This window comes from Oreochromis niloticus, unplaced genomic scaffold (genome assembly GCF_001858045.2).
Source record: "Oreochromis niloticus isolate F11D_XX unplaced genomic scaffold, O_niloticus_UMD_NMBU tig00008494_pilon, whole genome shotgun sequence".
Taxonomy (NCBI): domain Eukaryota; kingdom Metazoa; phylum Chordata; class Actinopteri; order Cichliformes; family Cichlidae; genus Oreochromis; species Oreochromis niloticus.
Genome location: NW_020329228.1, coordinates 1 through 21,082, shown reverse-complemented (window position 1 = coordinate 21,082; position 21,082 = coordinate 1). Strand labels below are relative to the sequence as shown.

The following is a 21,082-nucleotide window of genomic DNA, read 5'->3' as shown; positions in this document are numbered from 1 at the left end:
AGATTAGATAAAATAAAACTTTATTAATCCCCCGGGTGGGTTCCTCCTTGGTTTTCTCACAGCTGACTAAACGTCAAACAGAAAACCAATTAAACAAAAGTGTGAGATGGTCGACAGTTTACGCCAGCGTCCTGTTATAATTTAGATAGCAAGGAGCAGGCGGCCGAGTTTATTCAACTCCACCGAGACAGCGGTGACGCTAACCAGAAGGCTAGACCGTCCAATTTCCCCAGCCATTTACTTCCGGCCTACCCGACCTTCTGAGGACCCGGCCCACGTAGACCGCTCAGGCCGGGTCCTCAGGAGGATGCAGCCCATGAATTTGGACACGACCAATAACTGGTGCACCAACCATATCTTTTCTTGTGTAAATGTAAATTTGTCTGTTATTGTGTAAATACATTCGCTATTGTGTACTCTACACACACGGAGAGATGCCAAACTGCCTTTCACTGTTCTTGTAACAGTGACAATAAAAAGCTATTCTGTTCTATTCTATTCTATATTTGCTTGATATAATGTTTACATGTCTATTTGTTTTTAAAAATCTACCATGACTGGTTGGGGTGAGGTGTATGACAATAACAATCAATTATTTGCAGTATTGGTATTCCTGAGGTAACCTTTAGTAACAGCAAAATAACTCTGCCTTAGCTTTGTAAAATTTTCATTACTAATTACTGAATAAATATTTTTTGCTCATGACATCTTTGATAGGATTTTGTAGGTCACAGAATACCTGTTGTTTGATCGAAGTTAATAATTCTTTTGCAGAAAGACACAGAGGACGAAGTTCGAGAGGTCATCAGGAACAACCTACATTTACAAGGAAAGGTAAGAAAAGGACACAAGTTACTTAAAGTATACTTACACATTATGCCTCTGGGCTTAGATTTTGCCATGGTGTCAGGTTGTTGTCAGTTTATCTTATTCTTGTGAAAGTAATGTCAAAGGACTGGTTTAAGAGAAATTCTTCAAATCTGGCACAAGGATGAAGTGATTCGATTTTGATGGTCGGTGGGCAAACTCGCAAAATTTAGAGTCAAGTACTCAGATTCAGTTTAAATTTCACACAAATCTAGAGTAAGAGGACCTAAACGAACTGATGAACCTTTATGTCCATAAGATAAATAAGGCTACTTCACAGTGATATCATAGGTTATCCGAAAGATATAGAATAGGAAATTCAATCTGTCAACAAGTGATTGAAGGAACTCTATCACTCCACATAGCCCCTATCCCACTAACATCACTAAACTCGTCTGTACGGGAGAGTACAGGCTGTATCAAAAAGAATCATTCGATTTCAAAGTGCTTTCATTCTGCAGCCATTCACCCGGAACAATTGCATTACAACAGCAGTGGCTGCAGTGACTACAGTGAACTATGGGATGACGTATTTCATTGATTATTCATAAACATTGAACATTTTGTATGTAAAACTTTATATTCAGCCATGTATTTTAAATTTAGTGTAAGCTTAAAATACAGCCTTTTGAAAGTGTATGATTTATTTTTGATACACTGTATATTCCAGAGTCATATGTGAAGCCATCTACTTGACAGCTAAAGCTTCACCCACACTGGGTCAGGAAACAGGACAATGATCCCAAACACACCAGCAGGAGAAAGAACTGAATCTGAAGTTATAGAGTGACTGAAATACTGAAAGTAGCAGGACCTTAAGAGTGCTGTGCGTAAATGAATGGCTTCAAACCTAAATCAACTGAAGCAACGTTATAAACAAGGGTGGGCCAAAATTCTGCCACAATGATTTTAAAGACTTACGAAGTCATACAAAAAAACAACCAATTCAAGTTATTGCCAGCAAGGTAGTTATACAAGCTACTGAATCATGAGCTTTACATGTGGTGTTTCTGTGTTTTGGCTTTTGTTTTGTTAAAGTCGAGACAGATGTAAACCAGTTGGTAGATGTTGGTTGGTACTATATATTTATATATTCACAAAGGTGCTTAACCTTGTGAATGGGCCAATAGAGTCATGCATTTCCTCTGTGTGTCTTACAAAGTCAGAGGACCCAGCAATTCGTTGGCAGATGGCTCTGTACAGAGACCTCCCAAACCACTATGAGGATACTACTGACCCAGAGAAGACTGTGGAGAGAATCCTGGATATTGGTCATGTCCTCTTCCACCTGGAGCAGGTCTATATATTCAAGTTTGAGTTGATTTTGCGCATTTTTGTGCCAACGTAGAGAGTATAGCTTTAAGGTACCCCACGGTCCTCTTAAACTAGCTGATTGGTCTTCATTAAAGCTGACCACATACTTCTCCAGGATAATATGGCTTCCAGATGGTAAGGTACACCAACTAAATATCTAGTATACTGAGTGGTTCAGTTTGTGTCTTCAGGTGGAGCATCCTCAGCGCAGTAAGAAGGCTGTGTGGCACAAACTGCTTTCAAAACAGAGGAAGAGAGATGTCGTCGCTTGCTTCAGGATGGCACCACTCTATAACTTGCCAAGGTATGTTCTCAAACACACACACATGTAAAATGAAGAAGAAATATTTAAAATTCTGCACTTTATTATTTTCCCACCCTCATCTACAGCCACACCTCGGGCTAGTGAGGAAAGGTTGTGGATATATGTTGCACCTACAGTGCAGCCCTTTATAAGCAGCAGAAGATGGGTAGATAAACAGTTATTAGTCATCCATGTATCTCTCTCATACTAGGCACCGGGCTGTAAACTTGTTCCTGCAGGGCTATGAAAAGTCCTGGATGGAGACAGAGGAGCACTACTTTGAAGATAAACTCATAGAAGACCTCGCTGTAAGTTCATTTCATTTAAAAAAAACAAAACGAGTGGAATTCTTCTGACTACTCTGGAATTTTTGCTTGTTTTGAAGGCAAATTATGTGTTAATTTCTTCAGTGTATAGCAGAGTTTTAGCACTTTGTGAATGTGTGTTGATTTCAGAAACCAGGTGAACAGGAGCCATCTGAGGAAGAGGAGGGGCAGAAACACAAACACATAGATCCCCTGCATCAGCTCATCCAGCTGTTCAGCAGAACAGCCCTAACAGAAAAATGGTGTGTATTTTACACACTACCTGTTAAAAGTCCCTATTTTTCCAGTTATTTGTTGCAGTTCATGTCGTTAAAGTCCAATGAATAGCTTGAAATGGTACAAAGGTAAGTGGTGAGCTGCCAGAGGTTAGGTTACCCAAAACTGAAAAATAATGTACATTTCAGAATTATACCAAAAGGCCTTTTTCAGGGACACAACATGGGTTAACAATTCAAAGCTGTTCTGCAGCAGTGAAGGTTGATCAAGCCTTGAAAGCTGCTGCTACTAATTCCTACAGGTGTTCCAACTTGGATTAATTCCAACCCCCTCTGTCTGCATAAAGCAGTGTTGGTGCCATACCCTTGTGAGCATCAGCTGAACAGTACTGTACTGCAGTAAGTAGTGTGTTGCTACAAAAATGGTGAGAAAAAGACCATTAACAGTGGAAGAGAGAGAGACCATCATAACACTTAAAAATGTAGGTCTGTCCTGACAAAGAAAGTCAAAGTGTCAGTGAGTACAGTTTCCTTCACCATCAAACGCACTGAGAAACAAACTGTGACAGGAAGAGGTCTGCAGACCCAAAGACACGACTGAATCACAGGACAAGGTTCTGAGAGTTAACAGCTTGTGTGATAGGCAGCTCACAGGACAACAGCTTCAAGCACATCTATCTCAAGGAGCTTCGTGATGTAGTCACCTGAAATGGTTTCATTTCACAGGTGTGCCTGTCAGGGTTCATTTGTGGAGTTTCTTGCCTTCTTAATGGGGTTGGGACCATCAGGTGTGTTGTGCAGAAGTCAGGTTGGTACACAGCTGACAGCCCTGTTTGACAACTGTATTAATTTATAATATGGCAACAACCAATGAGGTAAGTAAAGAGAAATGACAGCCCATCAGTCAGTCTGGGAAATTGCTAAAACTCTGAATGTGTCCCCAAGTGCAGTCAGGAAAAAACGCTATGACAAAACTGGACCGCCCCAGGAAAGGAAGACCAAGAGTCACCTCTGCTGCTGAGGATACATTCATCCGAGTCCCGAGGCTCAGAAATCGCAAGTTAACAGCAGCTCAGATTAGAGCCCAGATAGATGCCACACAGAGCTCCAGTAGCAGACACATCTCTACATCAACTGTTCAGAGTGTGTGAATCAGGCCTTTATGGTCAAATAGCTGCTAAGAAACCACGACTAAGGAAAAGCAACAAGCAGAAGAGATTTGTTTGGGCCAAGAAACACAAGGAGTGGACATTAGACCAGTGGAAATCTGTGCTGTGGTCTGATGAGTCCAAATCTGAGATCTTTGATTCCACCCACCGTGTCTTTGTGTGACGCAGAAAAGGTGAACGGATGGTCTCCACATGCACGGTTCCCACTGTGAAGCATGGAGGAGGAGGTGTGATGGTGTGGGAGTGCTTTGGTGGTGACACCATTGCTGGGATTTTTTTCAAAATTGAAGGCACACTGAACCAGCATGGCTGCCACAGCATCCTGCAGCGACATGCCATCTCATCCAGTTTGTGTTTAGTTGGACCGTCATTTATTTTCCAACAGTACAATGAGCCCAAACACACCTCCAGGCTGTGCGAGGGCTGTTTGACCAAGAAGGAGAGTGATGGAGGCCTGGCCTCCACAGTCACCTGACCTAAACCCAATGGAGATGGTTTGGGATGAGATGGAGCACAGAGGGAAGGCAAAAGGACCAACAAGTGCTCAGCATCTCTGGGAACTCCTTCAAGACTTTTGGAAAACCATTTCAGGTGACCACCTCATGAAGCTCATGGAGAGAGAATGCCAAGAGTGTGCAAAGCAGTAATCAAAGCAAAGGGCGGCTATTTTAAAGAATCTGAAATATAAAACATGTAAATATTCATCAAAATAATGAAAAACTGTTAAATGAGAAGATGTCATTTCAGTCAGTGGTGCACCAAAATTATTTTCCTTAATACAGCTATAATTGTGCTAACTTTGGTGAATGTGTTTGTTTTTGCAGTAAACTGGATGAGGATCATCTCTACATGGCCTACGCAGACATCATGGCTAAGGTATCTGTTGCTGAGTACCAACACTAAACACTTTTGAATTGAAACTCACATAGCTGGCTTAGCATAGACGGTAAAAAAACCTGTTATTGTTCTGCGTGCTGTTTATGTCATCGACCAGGGATGATGCTTTTGGGCTGATGGATTACTTGCAGGGCGCTGTACTGCCTAATCAAATCACTTATTGCAACTGGCACCTCCCCTACCTTCAGTGTAGAATAGTTTAGTGTGGCCTGAAAAGCTAAGAGAGGGAAAAGAAATTAAAAACAGATGCACCAAACTGTGGCAAATTAACCAAATGTTAGCAGCTGCACTGTTAACAGTAGCACTAGCAGCTGCACTAGTAACTAGTCTTCTGGATGGTAGAGTTGTTGTTGGTTTAGGACACTGTTAATATATCACTGCTTAGTGATTGCACTCCGAATTGGGTCTGCTGGGTATATTTCTTCAGACACTTCATGCTGTCAAGGCCGGGAGAGCAGTACGTGGGAGTGAACATAAGTGCAGACACAATACAGAGCGGAAATAAGATTTCACAAGTTTTATTGAAATCACAGAATAAACTATGGTGAGACATGAATACGTGGCAGGGAAATCTCTGACGAGGAGTCTTGCAGGTGGCTCTGGAGGCGGGTAGCCCTCTGAGTGTTGAGTGAGTGAGTTGGGTTCCAGCCTTGTATTCTAGTAATGCAGAGGAAGCAGCAGGCAGGAGGACAGGCAGGTGAGAGCAGTGAGTAATTTAAGTCGAGAGAAGCAAGTTGCAGAATGAAGCTGGGATTTGACTGTGGAGACCAGCGTCCAGAGGAAGGAGTAAGGTGGTGACTTGACGAGATTGCTAAAGGCACAAAAGAGATCAAGTACTTGGCATGAACAAAGAAACGAACTGGTGAAGAACTGATGGCAACACTGGTTTTAAATACTGTCTTGCTGAATGCCACAGATGGAAAACGCGTGGAGAAGTGTAGGTGTTGAACCAGGGCTCCACCCCAAAAGGCAGATGCAGAGCGCAAGGCCAGGACAGAAAACCACTGAACACTGACCTGGATCATGACATATATATAAACACAAAGAATGGTGTGTTTAGCTTTAGGATCAACCAAGTTCCCCAAAATAAAAAATAAAAAACTGTTTGTGGTGAACACCTACACATCGAATAAAAAATTAAAGCATGTGAGACTCAATCTCACTGCACACTTTGCCAGGCAAAGTGTGCATGGATCTGACAGACAGAAAGATCTGACAGACATGCTCCTAATGAGAAGACGGATGGTGTCCTGGGGGATCTCCTGCCAGATCCGGACCAGGGTATCACCGAACTTCTGGAAAAGTTGAGGTGTTTTATTGGATCTATGTCAGCCGAGCATGGGGGGCAGTTAGTGGTATCAGGCATTGTCATTCCGAAGGAACTACATGCATACTCGAGCCACATGAGGCCAGGCATTGTCAGGCACCAGGAGGAACCCAGGATCCAATGCATCACCATAGGGTCTGATGTGAGTCCAAGGATTTCATCCCATTACTTAATGGGAGTCAGGGTGCCATTACCTAGTCTGTTAGAGGTTTGTGCGTCTGTCCATGGATATGCCTCCCCCAGACCAGTCATACTGAACGATGTTACAGGCGGCATAATGTTCTCCACAGCTTCTCTAGACCCTTTCACATCTGTCACATGTGCTCAGGGTGAACCTGCTATCATCTGTGAAAAGCACAGGGCACCAGTGGTGGACCATTCTGGTATTCTACGGCAAATGCCAGACGGTGCTGGGCAGTCAGCAGAGGGTTGACAAGAGGAAGCTCTGTCCCCAGGCCACCATCATAAAGTCGTTTGTTGATTGTTGATCAGAGACATTCATGTCAGTGGCCCCTTAATTTACCGTTCGATCTACCCTCACCTATAGTCACGAGCTGTGGGTAGTGACCGAAAGAACGAGATTGTGAATACAAGCGGCGGAAATGAGCTTCCTCTGAAGGGTGGCTGGCCTCTCCCTTAGAGATAGGCTGAGAAGTTCAGCCATTCGGGAGGGGCCCAGAGTGGAGCCGCTGCTCCTCCACATCGAAAGGAGCCAGTTGAGGTGGTTCGGGCATCTGACAAGGATGTCCCCTGGGCGCCTCCTGGGTGAGGTTTTCCGGGCATGTCCCACCGGGAGATGGCCCCGGGGCAGACCCAGGACACGCTGGAGAGATTATATCTCTCGGCTGGCCTGGGAACGCCTTGGTGTTTCCCCGGACAAGCTGGAGGAGGTGGCTGGGGAGAGGGAGGTCTGGGCTTCTCTGCTTGGGGAGATGGATGGATGGGCCTTCTGCAGGTCATTTTGTAGAACTCTGGCAAGTTTCATCTTGTTCATCTTTGCACAAAGCAGCAGATACCGGCCCTCCCCATCATTCGTAACATCTGGTTTAAAAAAACAAAGATGGTGACACCGAAAATACTCAGTTTGATGCCTCAGTGCTTTGGAACTTCCCGTCGCTGATGTGGCTATATCTATCCGAAGTAATCAGTCTGTAGTTTGTATGCTTTTTTTCACCTTTCTCCCTTCCTTCAGAGTTGCCATGATGAAGAGGATGACGATGGAGAAGTGAAGAGTTTTGAAGTAGGTGATCAATCGGTCTTGAATCTTCCACTAGTCTCCTCAAGTTTTTAGCAGTTTCATTTTTAGATGGTCTGCAATGATATGTGTCACCTTTCTAACAAAGGAAAAAGAGATGGAGAAGCAGAAGCTGTTGTATCAGCAGGCTCGGCTGCACGACCGTGGCGCTGCTGAGATGGTGCTCCAAACCATCAGTGCTAGTAAAGGTAAGTCTTGCCTATCGCCCCCTACTCTTTACTGTAACTCAGCGGTGGCAAATATATTATGGCCCTTGTGATAGAACCAGGCTGTCCAATCCCTATGCCTGCTTACTCATTGATGTGTTAAAAGTAATTTGTTCTGGATATGACTGTTTGGGAGCCTATTCTTAGATTCACCGTTTCACACTAATTCACAATTTGATGATATTTGATGTTTTTATCACCTGTGCAAAGTTGTACTTGGCAACAGTTTGTGTCTTGCTGTGCGTCTGTTTCCTTTTGACACATTTCTAAGTTTGAACATTTAGTATGTATGCACAGAGGTGTTGCTTGATGAGTACACACACAGACATTACAATATAGAAGTGTGGTTTAAAGATAAAAAAACAAAAACAAAAACGATTAGTTGTGAATTAATTTTCCCTTTTATGGAGCAGAAAACGTTACTGGATGCTAGCTAATAGGCTACATTTGGATGTCAAATATTTATAGGGGGAAAAATGGAAATTATGGATATGAAATAAAATGTCTCTTTGTTGCTTAACCTGCAGGGTGTCAGGTCTCTGGCCCCTGGGAGAGTGAAGACCTGGACAGTTTGTCAGAGCTGGTCCAGGATATCCGTCTTTGCTCTCAGGCCCTCAACAAGCTGGACCGACAGACCTTGAAGCAGAGCTGGGACAGGACTCAGTCACACGGACACTTTCTCGACCGAAACTCCAAGTGCCTCCTCTCCGCCACCTCCACTTGAGGGTGGGAGGTGTGATGATGTCGGCAGAACTTTGCTTCTGATGTCTACTCTTTATCACTGACGGTGGATTTTGAGCCAGTGTTCATAATAAAAGTGGTCATTTTTATAAACATTTTGTTTAGTGAGGCTACACCAAAAAGAAACAAGATAAAACCAAAATAAAGTGACATGCTGTCCACCAACAATCTGTTGATAGCTTGTGTTTTATGCATTTTTGTCTGCCTTATTTATACATGTAAAGCTCTGTATCTGTATAAAGAGTTTGTGTTAGTGTGCGAGAGGTTTTGTGTCGCAATTGGTCCTGTTTTAATAAATAAATAATAAATAAATAAAGTTTCATTTATATAGCACCTTTCAAGACAGAATCACAAAGTGCTGCACATAAAATTACAAGTCATAAAAAGATTTAAAAAGACTAAATAAAACAGGCAAAAAATTAACCAAAAGCAGTTTTAAAAAGGTGAGTTTTGAGTTGTGTTTTAAAAACAGCTACTGAGTCCACAGTTCTTAATGCTTGGGGGAGAGAGTTCCACAGTCTAGGGGCCACAGTGGCAAAAGCTCTATCACCCTTAGTCCTCCTCTTAGTATTTTTTTATAGCAAGTAAGCCCAGATCAGATGACCTCAAAGACCTGCTGGGGACATAAGGCTGTAGCAGATCAAAGATGTAGGCAGGTGCCAGTCCATGCACAGCTCTGTAGGTCAAGACCAGGATCTTAAAATCGACTCTAAATTTAACAGGAAGCCAGTGTAACTGAGATAACAACGGTGTCACATGTGAGTACTTGGAGGATTTTGTCAAAAGCCTAGCTGCAGCGTTTTGCACAACCTGCAGACGATCCAGAGAACCTTTGCTAAGACACATAAACAGCGAATTGCAATAATCCAAGCGTGACGAGATAAATGCATGTATAGCAATCTCCAGTTCAGATCGAGATAAATTCGGGCTTAGCCTAGCCACATTTCTTGAATGATAAAAACAAGACCGAACCAGAGATTTCACATGCCCATCCAATGTGAAACTGGAGTCAAAGGTGACACCTAAATTCCTGACAGAGGATTTAACATAGAGTGAGGGAGGACCAAGGGCTTTCACTATCTGCGATAGGAATCTATCAGGGGCGCATACGAGGACTTTGGTTTTCCCCTCGTTGAGCTGGAGGAAATTTGCAGCCGTCCTACGTTTGATCAAATCTAAGCAATCATTCAGACGCTGAAGCTTAGATAAATCCTCGGGCATAAAAGAAATGTACAACTGAATATCATCAGCATAACAATGATAAGAAATGTCCTCAAAAGAGCCCATTATATGCTGGAGGGGAAGAAGATAAATTAAAAACAATAAAGGCCCCAAAACTGACCCTTGAGGGACACCATAAGTAAGGGAGGTAGAGGATGACCTAAAATCGGAGACTGCCACAGAAAAGGATCGGTGATGGAGATAAGAGGAGAACCACTCTAATGCAGTTCCAGATACACCAACCCATTTTTTCAGCCTTTCAATGAGGATGTGATGGTCAGCTGTGTCGAAAGCTGATGTGAGGTCCAACATGAGTAGAACAGAGCATTTTCCTGCATCATTATCCATCAAGATATCACTTGAGACCCTAAGAAGAGCTGTCTCCGTGGAATGAAACTGACGAAAACCGGACTGAAACTTATCGTAAATGCCATGTTTATCTAGAGCTGCCATAAGTTGCTTATTATATTTTGTAGGATTTGATTTAAAAAAACACAAACACAATTAAAGTAACCAACGATGCTATACGTTGACATTGTTCTTTCACTGTAAGAATCAGCAGGCTATGGTGAATAATCACAGCGATTTTCAGGTCTCTGAAGAAATCTATCTAGGAGCTATGACAGTGTAAAGACACCCTGCAATTTTAAATGTGCGGCGACATTTGAATGAGGCGCGTACCAGTAGAGGGAGCCAACGCACCACGAATGGTGCACAGCCACAGATGAGCTTTGTGTCATTTATTTGTGACATGCAGGATTGTCCGCAAAGAAATGTGGATAAGTTGTAAATCAAAAGCTAAAGAGCTCATTCTTGCACTGTTTTGATCAGAACACACGTGGGAATGTTCAAGTGTTGACAATTTGTAATTATAAAGTGAATTAGGGAAAGATAATCGATACTGCCACTGGCTAGTTTTCAACCCGGGTCTCCCGCTCCCAAAGCGCGTTCAGCCTGCCCTATAATATATTATAGGATTACAAAAATGTTCTGTAACACCAAAAATACACGGCCTGTCAACATCATTCCTTCACTGTAACAATCAGCAGGCTTTAATTAAAAAAAGAAAAAAAAATCAAGGCGATTTCCAGGTCTATAAGGAAAAATACATCTAGGAGATATGAGGAGTTGAAAACGCCTCCGTTACAGAATTCCAGCTGTCATTTTCACTGAAGTCTCCATAGACTTTAAATGGGGACGTTTCTGACTTTGTGTTGCTTGGAGGCCATTTGCGAGAAAACGGCAACTCCTGCGATAATGACGGTGGCATTTTGTGAAAGGCAAGAAAAATACCTACGTTTTGATGTATAATTTGTGTTAATGAAGGCAAAATTGAGCGTTTGTTCAGACGTGAAGAAGAGATTGAGAAAGCGACAATGCCTGGCGTGTTTGGCGGTGGGTAGCAAGGCTAAGAAGCAATATTGAGGTAAAAGTTGAGGGATTTTGGGACAGCGGTAAAAAGGCAGAGAGAGCCCGTCTATAGGCTCGCCTGTAGGCTTCTAAGCAAGCGTAGCAGGTGAATTTCAGAGCCAGGGACTATTATTGTTTGTTTGGTATGTATCCCCAACAAATGGTCCGCATGGGATTCGAACCACTGCCCCCTGTCTTCAATCTCCGCCATAGGGCCTGTCACTTTCCCATGAGCCACGAGGGCGGCCAATGGAATGGGCGCAATTCTGGTATATTTATCTTCTTCTTTTTTTTTTTTTTTTTTTTTTTTTTTTAGCTCGATAGCTAGCCGGGAGCTCCAGGGCCACTGAAGCCGCCGAGAACGGCACAACTCCCGGCACGTCATTTTCAGATCACCGCGGACTTTCGCTACTCTGGTTAAACGTAAGTCACTTAGACAAGCTAGAAATGATATTGTTTGGCTTTTTTCAGTGTTTTATTTGTTCGTCAGTAAATCGGTTTGGCTGAGATTAAAGTGATTAGATTAGATTAGATAAAATAAAACTTTATTAATCCCCCGGGTGGGTTCCTCCTTGGTTTTCTCACAGCTGACTAAACGTCAAACAGAAAACCAATTAAACAAAAGTGTGAGATGGTCGACAGTTTACGCCAGCGTCCTGTTATAATTTAGATAGCAAGGAGCAGGCGGCCGAGTTTATTCAACTCCACCGAGACAGCGGTGACGCTAACCAGAAGGCTAGACCGTCCAATTTCCCCAGCCATTTACTTCCGGCCTACCCGACCTTCTGAGGACCCGGCCCACGTAGACCGCTCAGGCCGGGTCCTCAGGAGGATGCAGCCCATGAATTTGGACACGACCAATAACTGGTGCACCAACCATATCTTTTCTTGTGTAAATGTAAATTTGTCTGTTATTGTGTAAATACATTCGCTATTGTGTACTCTACACACACGGAGAGATGCCAAACTGCCTTTCACTGTTCTTGTAACAGTGACAATAAAAAGCTATTCTGTTCTATTCTATTCTATATTTGCTTGATATAATGTTTACATGTCTATTTGTTTTTAAAAATCTACCATGACTGGTTGGGGTGAGGTGTATGACAATAACAATCAATTATTTGCAGTATTGGTATTCCTGAGGTAAACCTTTAGTAACAGCAAAATAACTCTGCCTTAGCTTTGTAAAATTTTCATTACTAATTACTGAATAAATATTTTTTGCTCATGACATCTTTGATAGGATTTTGTAGGTCACAGAATACCTGTTGTTTGATCGAAGTTAATAATTCTTTTGCAGAAAGACACAGAGGACGAAGTTCGAGAGGTCATCAGGAACAACCTACATTTACAAGGAAAGGTAAGAAAAGGACACAAGTTACTTAAAGTATACTTACACATTATGCCTCTGGGCTTAGATTTTGCCATGGTGTCAGGTTGTTGTCAGTTTATCTTATTCTTGTGAAAGTAATGTCAAAGGACTGGTTTAAGAGAAATTCTTCAAATCTGGCACAAGGATGAAGTGATTCGATTTTGATGGTCGGTGGGCAAACTCGCAAAATTTAGAGTCAAGTACTCAGATTCAGTTTAAATTTCACACAAATCTAGAGTAAGAGGACCTAAACGAACTGATGAACCTTTATGTCCATAAGATAAATAAGGCTACTTCACAGTGATATCATAGGTTATCCGAAAGATATAGAATAGGAAATTCAATCTGTCAACAAGTGATTGAAGGAACTCTATCACTCCACATAGCCCCTATCCCACTAACATCACTAAACTCGTCTGTACGGGAGAGTACAGGCTGTATCAAAAAGAATCATTCGATTTCAAAGTGCTTTCATTCTGCAGCCATTCACCCGGAACAATTGCATTACAACAGCAGTGGCTGCAGTGACTACAGTGAACTATGGGATGACGTATTTCATTGATTATTCATAAACATTGAACATTTTGTATGTAAAACTTTATATTCAGCCATGTATTTTAAATTTAGTGTAAGCTTAAAATACAGCCTTTTGAAAGTGTATGATTTATTTTTGATACACTGTATATTCCAGAGTCATATGTGAAGCCATCTACTTGACAGCTAAAGCTTCACCCACACTGGGTCAGGAAACAGGACAATGATCCCAAACACACCAGCAGGAGAAAGAACTGAATCTGAAGTTATAGAGTGACTGAAATACTGAAAGTAGCAGGACCTTAAGAGTGCTGTGCGTAAATGAATGGCTTCAAACCTAAATCAACTGAAGCAACGTTATAAACAAGGGTGGGCCAAAATTCTGCCACAATGATTTTAAAGACTTACGAAGTCATACAAAAAAACAACCAATTCAAGTTATTGCCAGCAAGGTAGTTATACAAGCTACTGAATCATGAGCTTTACATGTGGTGTTTCTGTGTTTTGGCTTTTGTTTTGTTAAAGTCGAGACAGATGTAAACCAGTTGGTAGATGTTGGTTGGTACTATATATTTATATATTCACAAAGGTGCTTAACCTTGTGAATGGGCCAATAGAGTCATGCATTTCCTCTGTGTGTCTTACAAAGTCAGAGGACCCAGCAATTCGTTGGCAGATGGCTCTGTACAGAGACCTCCCAAACCACTATGAGGATACTACTGACCCAGAGAAGACTGTGGAGAGAATCCTGGATATTGGTCATGTCCTCTTCCACCTGGAGCAGGTCTATATATTCAAGTGTGAGTTGATTTTGCGCATTTTTGTGCCAACGTAGAGAGTATAGCTTTAAGGTACCCCACGGTCCTCTTAAACTAGCTGATTGGTCTTCATTAAAGCTGACCACATACTTCTCCAGGATAATATGGCTTCCAGATGGTAAGGTACACCAACTAAATATCTAGTATACTGAGTGGTTCAGTTTGTGTCTTCAGGTGGAGCATCCTCAGCGCAGTAAGAAGGCTGTGTGGCACAAACTGCTTTCAAAACAGAGGAAGAGAGATGTCGTCGCTTGCTTCAGGATGGCACCACTCTATAACTTGCCAAGGTATGTTCTCAAACACACACACATGTAAAATGAAGAAGAAATATTTAAAATTCTGCACTTTATTATTTTCCCACCCTCATCTACAGCCACACCTCGGGCTAGTGAGGAAAGGTTGTGGATATATGTTGCACCTACAGTGCAGCCCTTTATAAGCAGCAGAAGATGGGTAGATAAACAGTTATTAGTCATCCATGTATCTCTCTCATACTAGGCACCGGGCTGTAAACTTGTTCCTGCAGGGCTATGAAAAGTCCTGGATGGAGACAGAGGAGCACTACTTTGAAGATAAACTCATAGAAGACCTCGCTGTAAGTTCATTTCATTTAAAAAAAACAAAACGAGTGGAATTCTTCTGACTACTCTGGAATTTTTGCTTGTTTTGAAGGCAAATTATGTGTTAATTTCTTCAGTGTATAGCAGAGTTTTAGCACTTTGTGAATGTGTGTTGATTTCAGAAACCAGGTGAACAGGAGCCATCTGAGGAAGAGGAGGGGCAGAAACACAAACACATAGATCCCCTGCATCAGCTCATCCAGCTGTTCAGCAGAACAGCCCTAACAGAAAAATGGTGTGTATTTTACACACTACCTGTTAAAAGTCCCTATTTTTCCAGTTATTTGTTGCAGTTCATGTCGTTAAAGTCCAATGAATAGCTTGAAATGGTACAAAGGTAAGTGGTGAGCTGCCAGAGGTTAGGTTACCCAAAACTGAAAAATAATGTACATTTCAGAATTATACCAAAAGGCCTTTTTCAGGGACACAACATGGGTTAACAATTCAAAGCTGTTCTGCAGCAGTGAAGGTTGATCAAGCCTTGAAAGCTGCTGCTACTAATTCCTACAGGTGTTCCAACTTGGATTAATTCCAACCCCCTCTGTCTGCATAAAGCAGTGTTGGTGCCATACCCTTGTGAGCATCAGCTGAACAGTACTGTACTGCAGTAAGTAGTGTGTTGCTACAAAAATGGTGAGAAAAAGACCATTAACAGTGGAAGAGAGAGAGACCATCATAACACTTAAAAATGTAGGTCTGTCCTGACAAAGAAAGTCAAAGTGTCAGTGAGTACAGTTTCCTTCACCATCAAACGCACTGAGAAACAAACTGTGACAGGAAGAGGTCTGCAGACCCAAAGACACGACTGAATCACAGGACAAGGTTCTGAGAGTTAACAGCTTGTGTGATAGGCAGCTCACAGGACAACAGCTTCAAGCACATCTATCTCAAGGAGCTTCGTGATGTAGTCACCTGAAATGGTTTCATTTCACAGGTGTGCCTGTCAGGGTTCATTTGTGGAGTTTCTTGCCTTCTTAATGGGGTTGGGACCATCAGGTGTGTTGTGCAGAAGTCAGGTTGGTACACAGCTGACAGCCCTGTTTGACAACTGTATTAATTTATAATATGGCAACAACCAATGAGGTAAGTAAAGAGAAATGACAGCCCATCAGTCAGTCTGGGAAATTGCTAAAACTCTGAATGTGTCCCCAAGTGCAGTCAGGAAAAAACGCTATGACAAAACTGGACCGCCCCAGGAAAGGAAGACCAAGAGTCACCTCTGCTGCTGAGGATACATTCATCCGAGTCCCGAGGCTCAGAAATCGCAAGTTAACAGCAGCTCAGATTAGAGCCCAGATAGATGCCACACAGAGCTCCAGTAGCAGACACATCTCTACATCAACTGTTCAGAGTGTGTGAATCAGGCCTTTATGGTCAAATAGCTGCTAAGAAACCACGACTAAGGAAAAGCAACAAGCAGAAGAGATTTGTTTGGGCCAAGAAACACAAGGAGTGGACATTAGACCAGTGGAAATCTGTGCTGTGGTCTGATGAGTCCAAATCTGAGATCTTTGATTCCACCCACCGTGTCTTTGTGTGACGCAGAAAAGGTGAACGGATGGTCTCCACATGCACGGTTCCCACTGTGAAGCATGGAGGAGGAGGTGTGATGGTGTGGGAGTGCTTTGGTGGTGACACCATTGCTGGGATTTTTTTCAAAATTGAAGGCACACTGAACCAGCATGGCTGCCACAGCATCCTGCAGCGACATGCCATCTCATCCAGTTTGTGTTTAGTTGGACCGTCATTTATTTTCCAACAGTACAATGAGCCCAAACACACCTCCAGGCTGTGCGAGGGCTGTTTGACCAAGAAGGAGAGTGATGGAGGCCTGGCCTCCACAGTCACCTGACCTAAACCCAATGGAGATGGTTTGGGATGAGATGGAGCACAGAGGGAAGGCAAAAGGACCAACAAGTGCTCAGCATCTCTGGGAACTCCTTCAAGACTTTTGGAAAACCATTTCAGGTGACCACCTCATGAAGCTCATGGAGAGAGAATGCCAAGAGTGTGCAAAGCAGTAATCAAAGCAAAGGGCGGCTATTTTAAAGAATCTGAAATATAAAACATGTAAATATTCATCAAAATAATGAAAAACTGTTAAATGAGAAGATGTCATTTCAGTCAGTGGTGCACCAAAATTATTTTCCTTAATACAGCTATAATTGTGCTAACTTTGGTGAATGTGTTTGTTTTTGCAGTAAACTGGATGAGGATCATCTCTACATGGCCTACGCAGACATCATGGCTAAGGTATCTGTTGCTGAGTACCAACACTAAACACTTTTGAATTGAAACTCACATAGCTGGCTTAGCATAGACGGTAAAAAAACCTGTTATTGTTCTGCGTGCTGTTTATGTCATCGACCAGGGATGATGCTTTTGGGCTGATGGATTACTTGCAGGGCGCTGTACTGCCTAATCAAATCACTTATTGCAACTGGCACCTCCCCTACCTTCAGTGTAGAATAGTTTAGTGTGGCCTGAAAAGCTAAGAGAGGGAAAAGAAATTAAAAACAGATGCACCAAACTGTGGCAAATTAACCAAATGTTAGCAGCTGCACTGTTAACAGTAGCACTAGCAGCTGCACTAGTAACTAGTCTTCTGGATGGTAGAGTTGTTGTTGGTTTAGGACACTGTTAATATATCACTGCTTAGTGATTGCACTCCGAATTGGGTCTGCTGGGTATATTTCTTCAGACACTTCATGCTGTCAAGGCCGGGAGAGCAGTACGTGGGAGTGAACATAAGTGCAGACACAATACAGAGCGGAAATAAGATTTCACAAGTTTTATTGAAATCACAGAATAAACTATGGTGAGACATGAATACGTGGCAGGGAAATCTCTGACGAGGAGTCTTGCAGGTGGCTCTGGAGGCGGGTAGCCCTCTGAGTGTTGAGTGAGTGAGTTGGGTTCCAGCCTTGTATTCTAGTAATGCAGAGGAAGCAGCAGGCAGGAGGACAGGCAGGTGAGAGCAGTGAGTAATTTAAGTCGAGAGAAGCAAGTTGCAGAATGAAGCTGGGATTTGACTGTGGAGACCAGCGTCCAGAGGAAGGAGTAAGGTGGTGACTTGACGAGATTGCTAAAGGCACAAAAGAGATCAAGTACTTGGCATGAACAAAGAAACGAACTGGTGAAGAACTGATGGCAACACTGGTTTTAAATACTGTCTTGCTGAATGCCACAGATGGAAAACGCGTGGAGAAGTGTAGGTGTTGAACCAGGGCTCCACCCCAAAAGGCAGATGCAGAGCGCAAGGCCAGGACAGAAAACCACTGAACACTGACCTGGATCATGACATATATATAAACACAAAGAATGGTGTGTTTAGCTTTAGGATCAACCAAGTTCCCCAAAATAAAAAATAAAAAACTGTTTGTGGTGAACACCTACACATCGAATAAAAAATTAAAGCATGTGAGACTCAATCTCACTGCACACTTTGCCAGGCAAAGTGTGCATGGATCTGACAGACAGAAAGATCTGACAGACATGCTCCTAATGAGAAGACGGATGGTGTCCTGGGGATCTCCTGCCAGATCCGGACCAGGGTATCACCGAACTTCTGGAAAAGTTGAGGTGTTTTATTGGATCTATGTCAGCCGAGCATGGGGGGCAGTTAGTGGTATCAGGCATTGTCATTCCGAAGGAACTACATGCATACTCGAGCCACATGAGGCCAGGCATTGTCAGGCACCAGGAGGAACCCAGGATCCAATGCATCACCATAGGGTCTGATGTGAGTCCAAGGATTTCATCCCATTACTTAATGGGAGTCAGGGTGCCATTACCTAGTCTGTTAGAGGTTTGTGCGTCTGTCCATGGATATGCCTCCCCCAGACCAGTCATACTGAACGATGTTACAGGCGGCATAATGTTCTCCACAGCTTCTCTAGACCCTTTCACATCTGTCACATGTGCTCAGGGTGAACCTGCTATCATCTGTGAAAAGCACAGGGCACCAGTGGTGGACCATTCTGGTATTCTACGGCAAATGCCAGACGGTGCTGGGCAGTCAGCAGAGGGTTGACAAGAGGAAGCTCTGTCCCCAGGCCACCATCATAAAGTCGTTTGTTGATTGTTGATCAGAGACATTCATGTCAGTGGCCCCTTAATTTACCGTTCGATCTACCCTCACCTATAGTCACGAGCTGTGGGTAGTGACCGAAAGAACGAGATGTGAATACAAGCGGCGGAAATGAGCTTCCTCTGAAGGGTGGCTGGCCTCTCCCTTAGAGATAGGCTGAGAAGTTCAGCCATTCGGGAGGGGCCCAGAGTGGAGCCGCTGCTCCTCCACATCGAAAGGAGCCAGTTGAGGTGGTTCGGGCATCTGACAAGGATGTCCCCTGGGCGCCTCCTGGGTGAGGTTTTCCGGGCATGTCCCACCGGGAGATGGCCCCGGGGCAGACCCAGGACACGCTGGAGAGATTATATCTCTCGGCTGGCCTGGGAACGCCTTGGTGTTTCCCCGGACAAGCTGGAGGAGGTGGCTGGGGAGAGGGAGGTCTGGGCTTCTCTGCTTGGGGAGATGGATGGATGGGCCTTCTGCAGGTCATTTTGTAGAACTCTGGCAAGTTTCATCTTGTTCATCTTTGCACAAAGCAGCAGATACCGGCCCTCCCCATCATTCGTAACATCTGGTTTAAAAAAACAAAGATGGTGACACCGAAAATACTCAGTTTGATGCCTCAGTGCTTTGGAACTTCCCGTCGCTGATGTGGCTATATCTATCCGAAGTAATCAGTCTGTAGTTTGTATGCTTTTTTTCACCTTTCTCCCTTCCTTCAGAGTTGCCATGATGAAGAGGATGACGATGGAGAAGTGAAGAGTTTTGAAGTAGGTGATCAATCGGTCTTGAATCTTCCACTAGTCTCCTCAAGTTTTTAGCAGTTTCATTTTTAGATGGTCTGCAATGATATGTGTCACCTTTCTAACAAAGGAAAAGAGATGGAGAAGCAGAAGCTGTTGTATCAGCAGGCTCGGCTGCACGACCGTGGCGCTGCTGAGATGGTGCTCCAAACCATCAGTGCTAGTAAAGGTAAGTCTTGCCTATCGCCCCCTACTCTTTACTGTAACTCAGCGGTGGCAAATATATTATGGCCCTTGTGATAGAACCAGGCTGTCCAATCCCTATGCCTGCTTACTCATTGATGTGTTAAAAGTAATTTGTTCTGGATATGACTGTTTGGGAGCCTATTCTTAGATTCACCGTTTCACACTAATTCACAATTTGATGATATTTGATGTTTTATCACCTGTGCAAAGTTGTACTTGGCAACAGTTTGTGTCTTGCTGTGCGTCTGTTTCCTTTTGACACATTTCTAAGTTTGAACATTTAGTATGTATGCACAGAGGTGTTGCTTGATGAGTACACACACAGACATTACAATATAGAAGTGTGGTTTAAAGATAAAAAAACAAAAACAAAAACCGATTAGTTGTGAATTAATTTTCCCTTTTATGGAGCAGAAAACGTTACTGGATGCTAGCTAATAGGCTACATTTGGATGTCAAATATTTATAGGGGAAAAATGGAAATTATGGATATGAAATAAAATGTCTCTTTGTTGCTTAACCTGCAGGGTGTCAGGTCTCTGGCCCCTGGGAGAGTGAAGACCTGGACAGTTTGTCAGAGCTGGTCCAGGATATCCGTCTTTGCTCTCAGGCCCTCAACAAGCTGGACCGACAGACCTTGAAGCAGAGCTGGGACAGGACTCAGTCACACGGACACTTTCTCGACCGAAACTCCAAGTGCCTCCTCTCCGCCACCTCCACTTGAGGGTGGGAGGTGTGATGATGTCGGCAGAACTTGCTTCTGATGTCTACTCTTTATCACTGACGGTGGATTTTGAGCCAGTGTTCATAATAAAAGTGGTCATTTTATAAACATTTTGTTTAGTGAGCTACACCAAAAGAAACAAGATAAAACCAAAATAAAGTGACATGCTGTCCACCAACAATCTGTTGATAGCTTGTGTTTATGCATTTTTGTCTGCCTTATTTATACATGTAAAGCTCTGTATCTGTATAAAGAGTTGTGTTAGTGTGCGAGAGGTTTTGTGTCGCAATTGGTCCTTTTAATAAATAAATAATAAATAAATAAAGTTTCATTTATATAGCACCTTTCAAGACAGAATCACAAAGTGCTGCACATAAAATTACAAGTCAAAAAGATTTAAAAAGACTAAATAAAACAGCAAAAAATTAACCAAAAGCAGTTTTAAAAAGGTGAGTTTTGAGTTGTGTTTTAAAAACAGCTACTGAGTCCACAGTTCTTAATGCTTGGGGGAGAGAGTTCCACAGTCTAGGGCACAGTGGCAAAAGCTCTATCACCCTTAGTCCTCCTCTTAGTATTTTTTTATAGCAAGTAAGCCCAGATCAGATGACCTCAAAGACCTGCTGGGACATAAGGCTGTAGCAGATCAAAGATGTAGGCAGGTGCCAGTCCATGCACAGCTCTGTAGGTCAAGACCAGGATCTTAA

At 43.1% G+C, this 21,082-nt stretch overlaps 2 protein-coding genes and 2 long non-coding RNA genes across 4 annotated transcripts; all 4 read left to right on the top strand.

The window, feature by feature from the left end:
* Nucleotides 1–2,994: 2,994 nt before the first annotated feature.
* LOC109198521 (uncharacterized) lies at nt 2,995–5,132 on the top strand. The gene is made up of 2 exons (XR_002059279.2): nt 2,995–3,053; nt 5,020–5,132. It is a non-coding gene; the product is annotated as an uncharacterized LOC109198521 (long non-coding RNA).
* Nucleotides 5,133–7,818: 2,686 nt separating this feature from the next.
* Nucleotides 7,819–8,874, top strand: LOC112845672 (tonsoku-like protein). Its single transcript, XM_025905088.1, has 2 exons — nt 7,819–7,862; nt 8,408–8,874. Exons 1-2 carry the CDS (start codon nt 7,832–7,834, stop codon nt 8,602–8,604), a joined length of 228 nt encoding a protein of 75 aa, XP_025760873.1. The 5' UTR covers nt 7,819–7,831; the 3' UTR covers nt 8,605–8,874.
* Nucleotides 8,875–14,772: 5,898 nt separating this feature from the next.
* Nucleotides 14,773–16,910, top strand: LOC109198522 (uncharacterized). Its single transcript, XR_002059280.2, has 2 exons — nt 14,773–14,831; nt 16,798–16,910. It is a non-coding gene; the product is annotated as an uncharacterized LOC109198522 (long non-coding RNA).
* A 2,683-nt stretch (nt 16,911–19,593) lies between these two features.
* On the top strand, nt 19,594–20,403 carry LOC112845671 (tonsoku-like protein). The gene is made up of 2 exons (XM_025905087.1): nt 19,594–19,637; nt 20,182–20,403. The coding sequence occupies exons 1-2, from the start codon at nt 19,607–19,609 to the stop codon at nt 20,376–20,378; spliced, it is 228 nt and encodes a 75-aa protein (XP_025760872.1). The 5' UTR covers nt 19,594–19,606; the 3' UTR covers nt 20,379–20,403.
* Nucleotides 20,404–21,082: the final 679 nt, after the last annotated feature.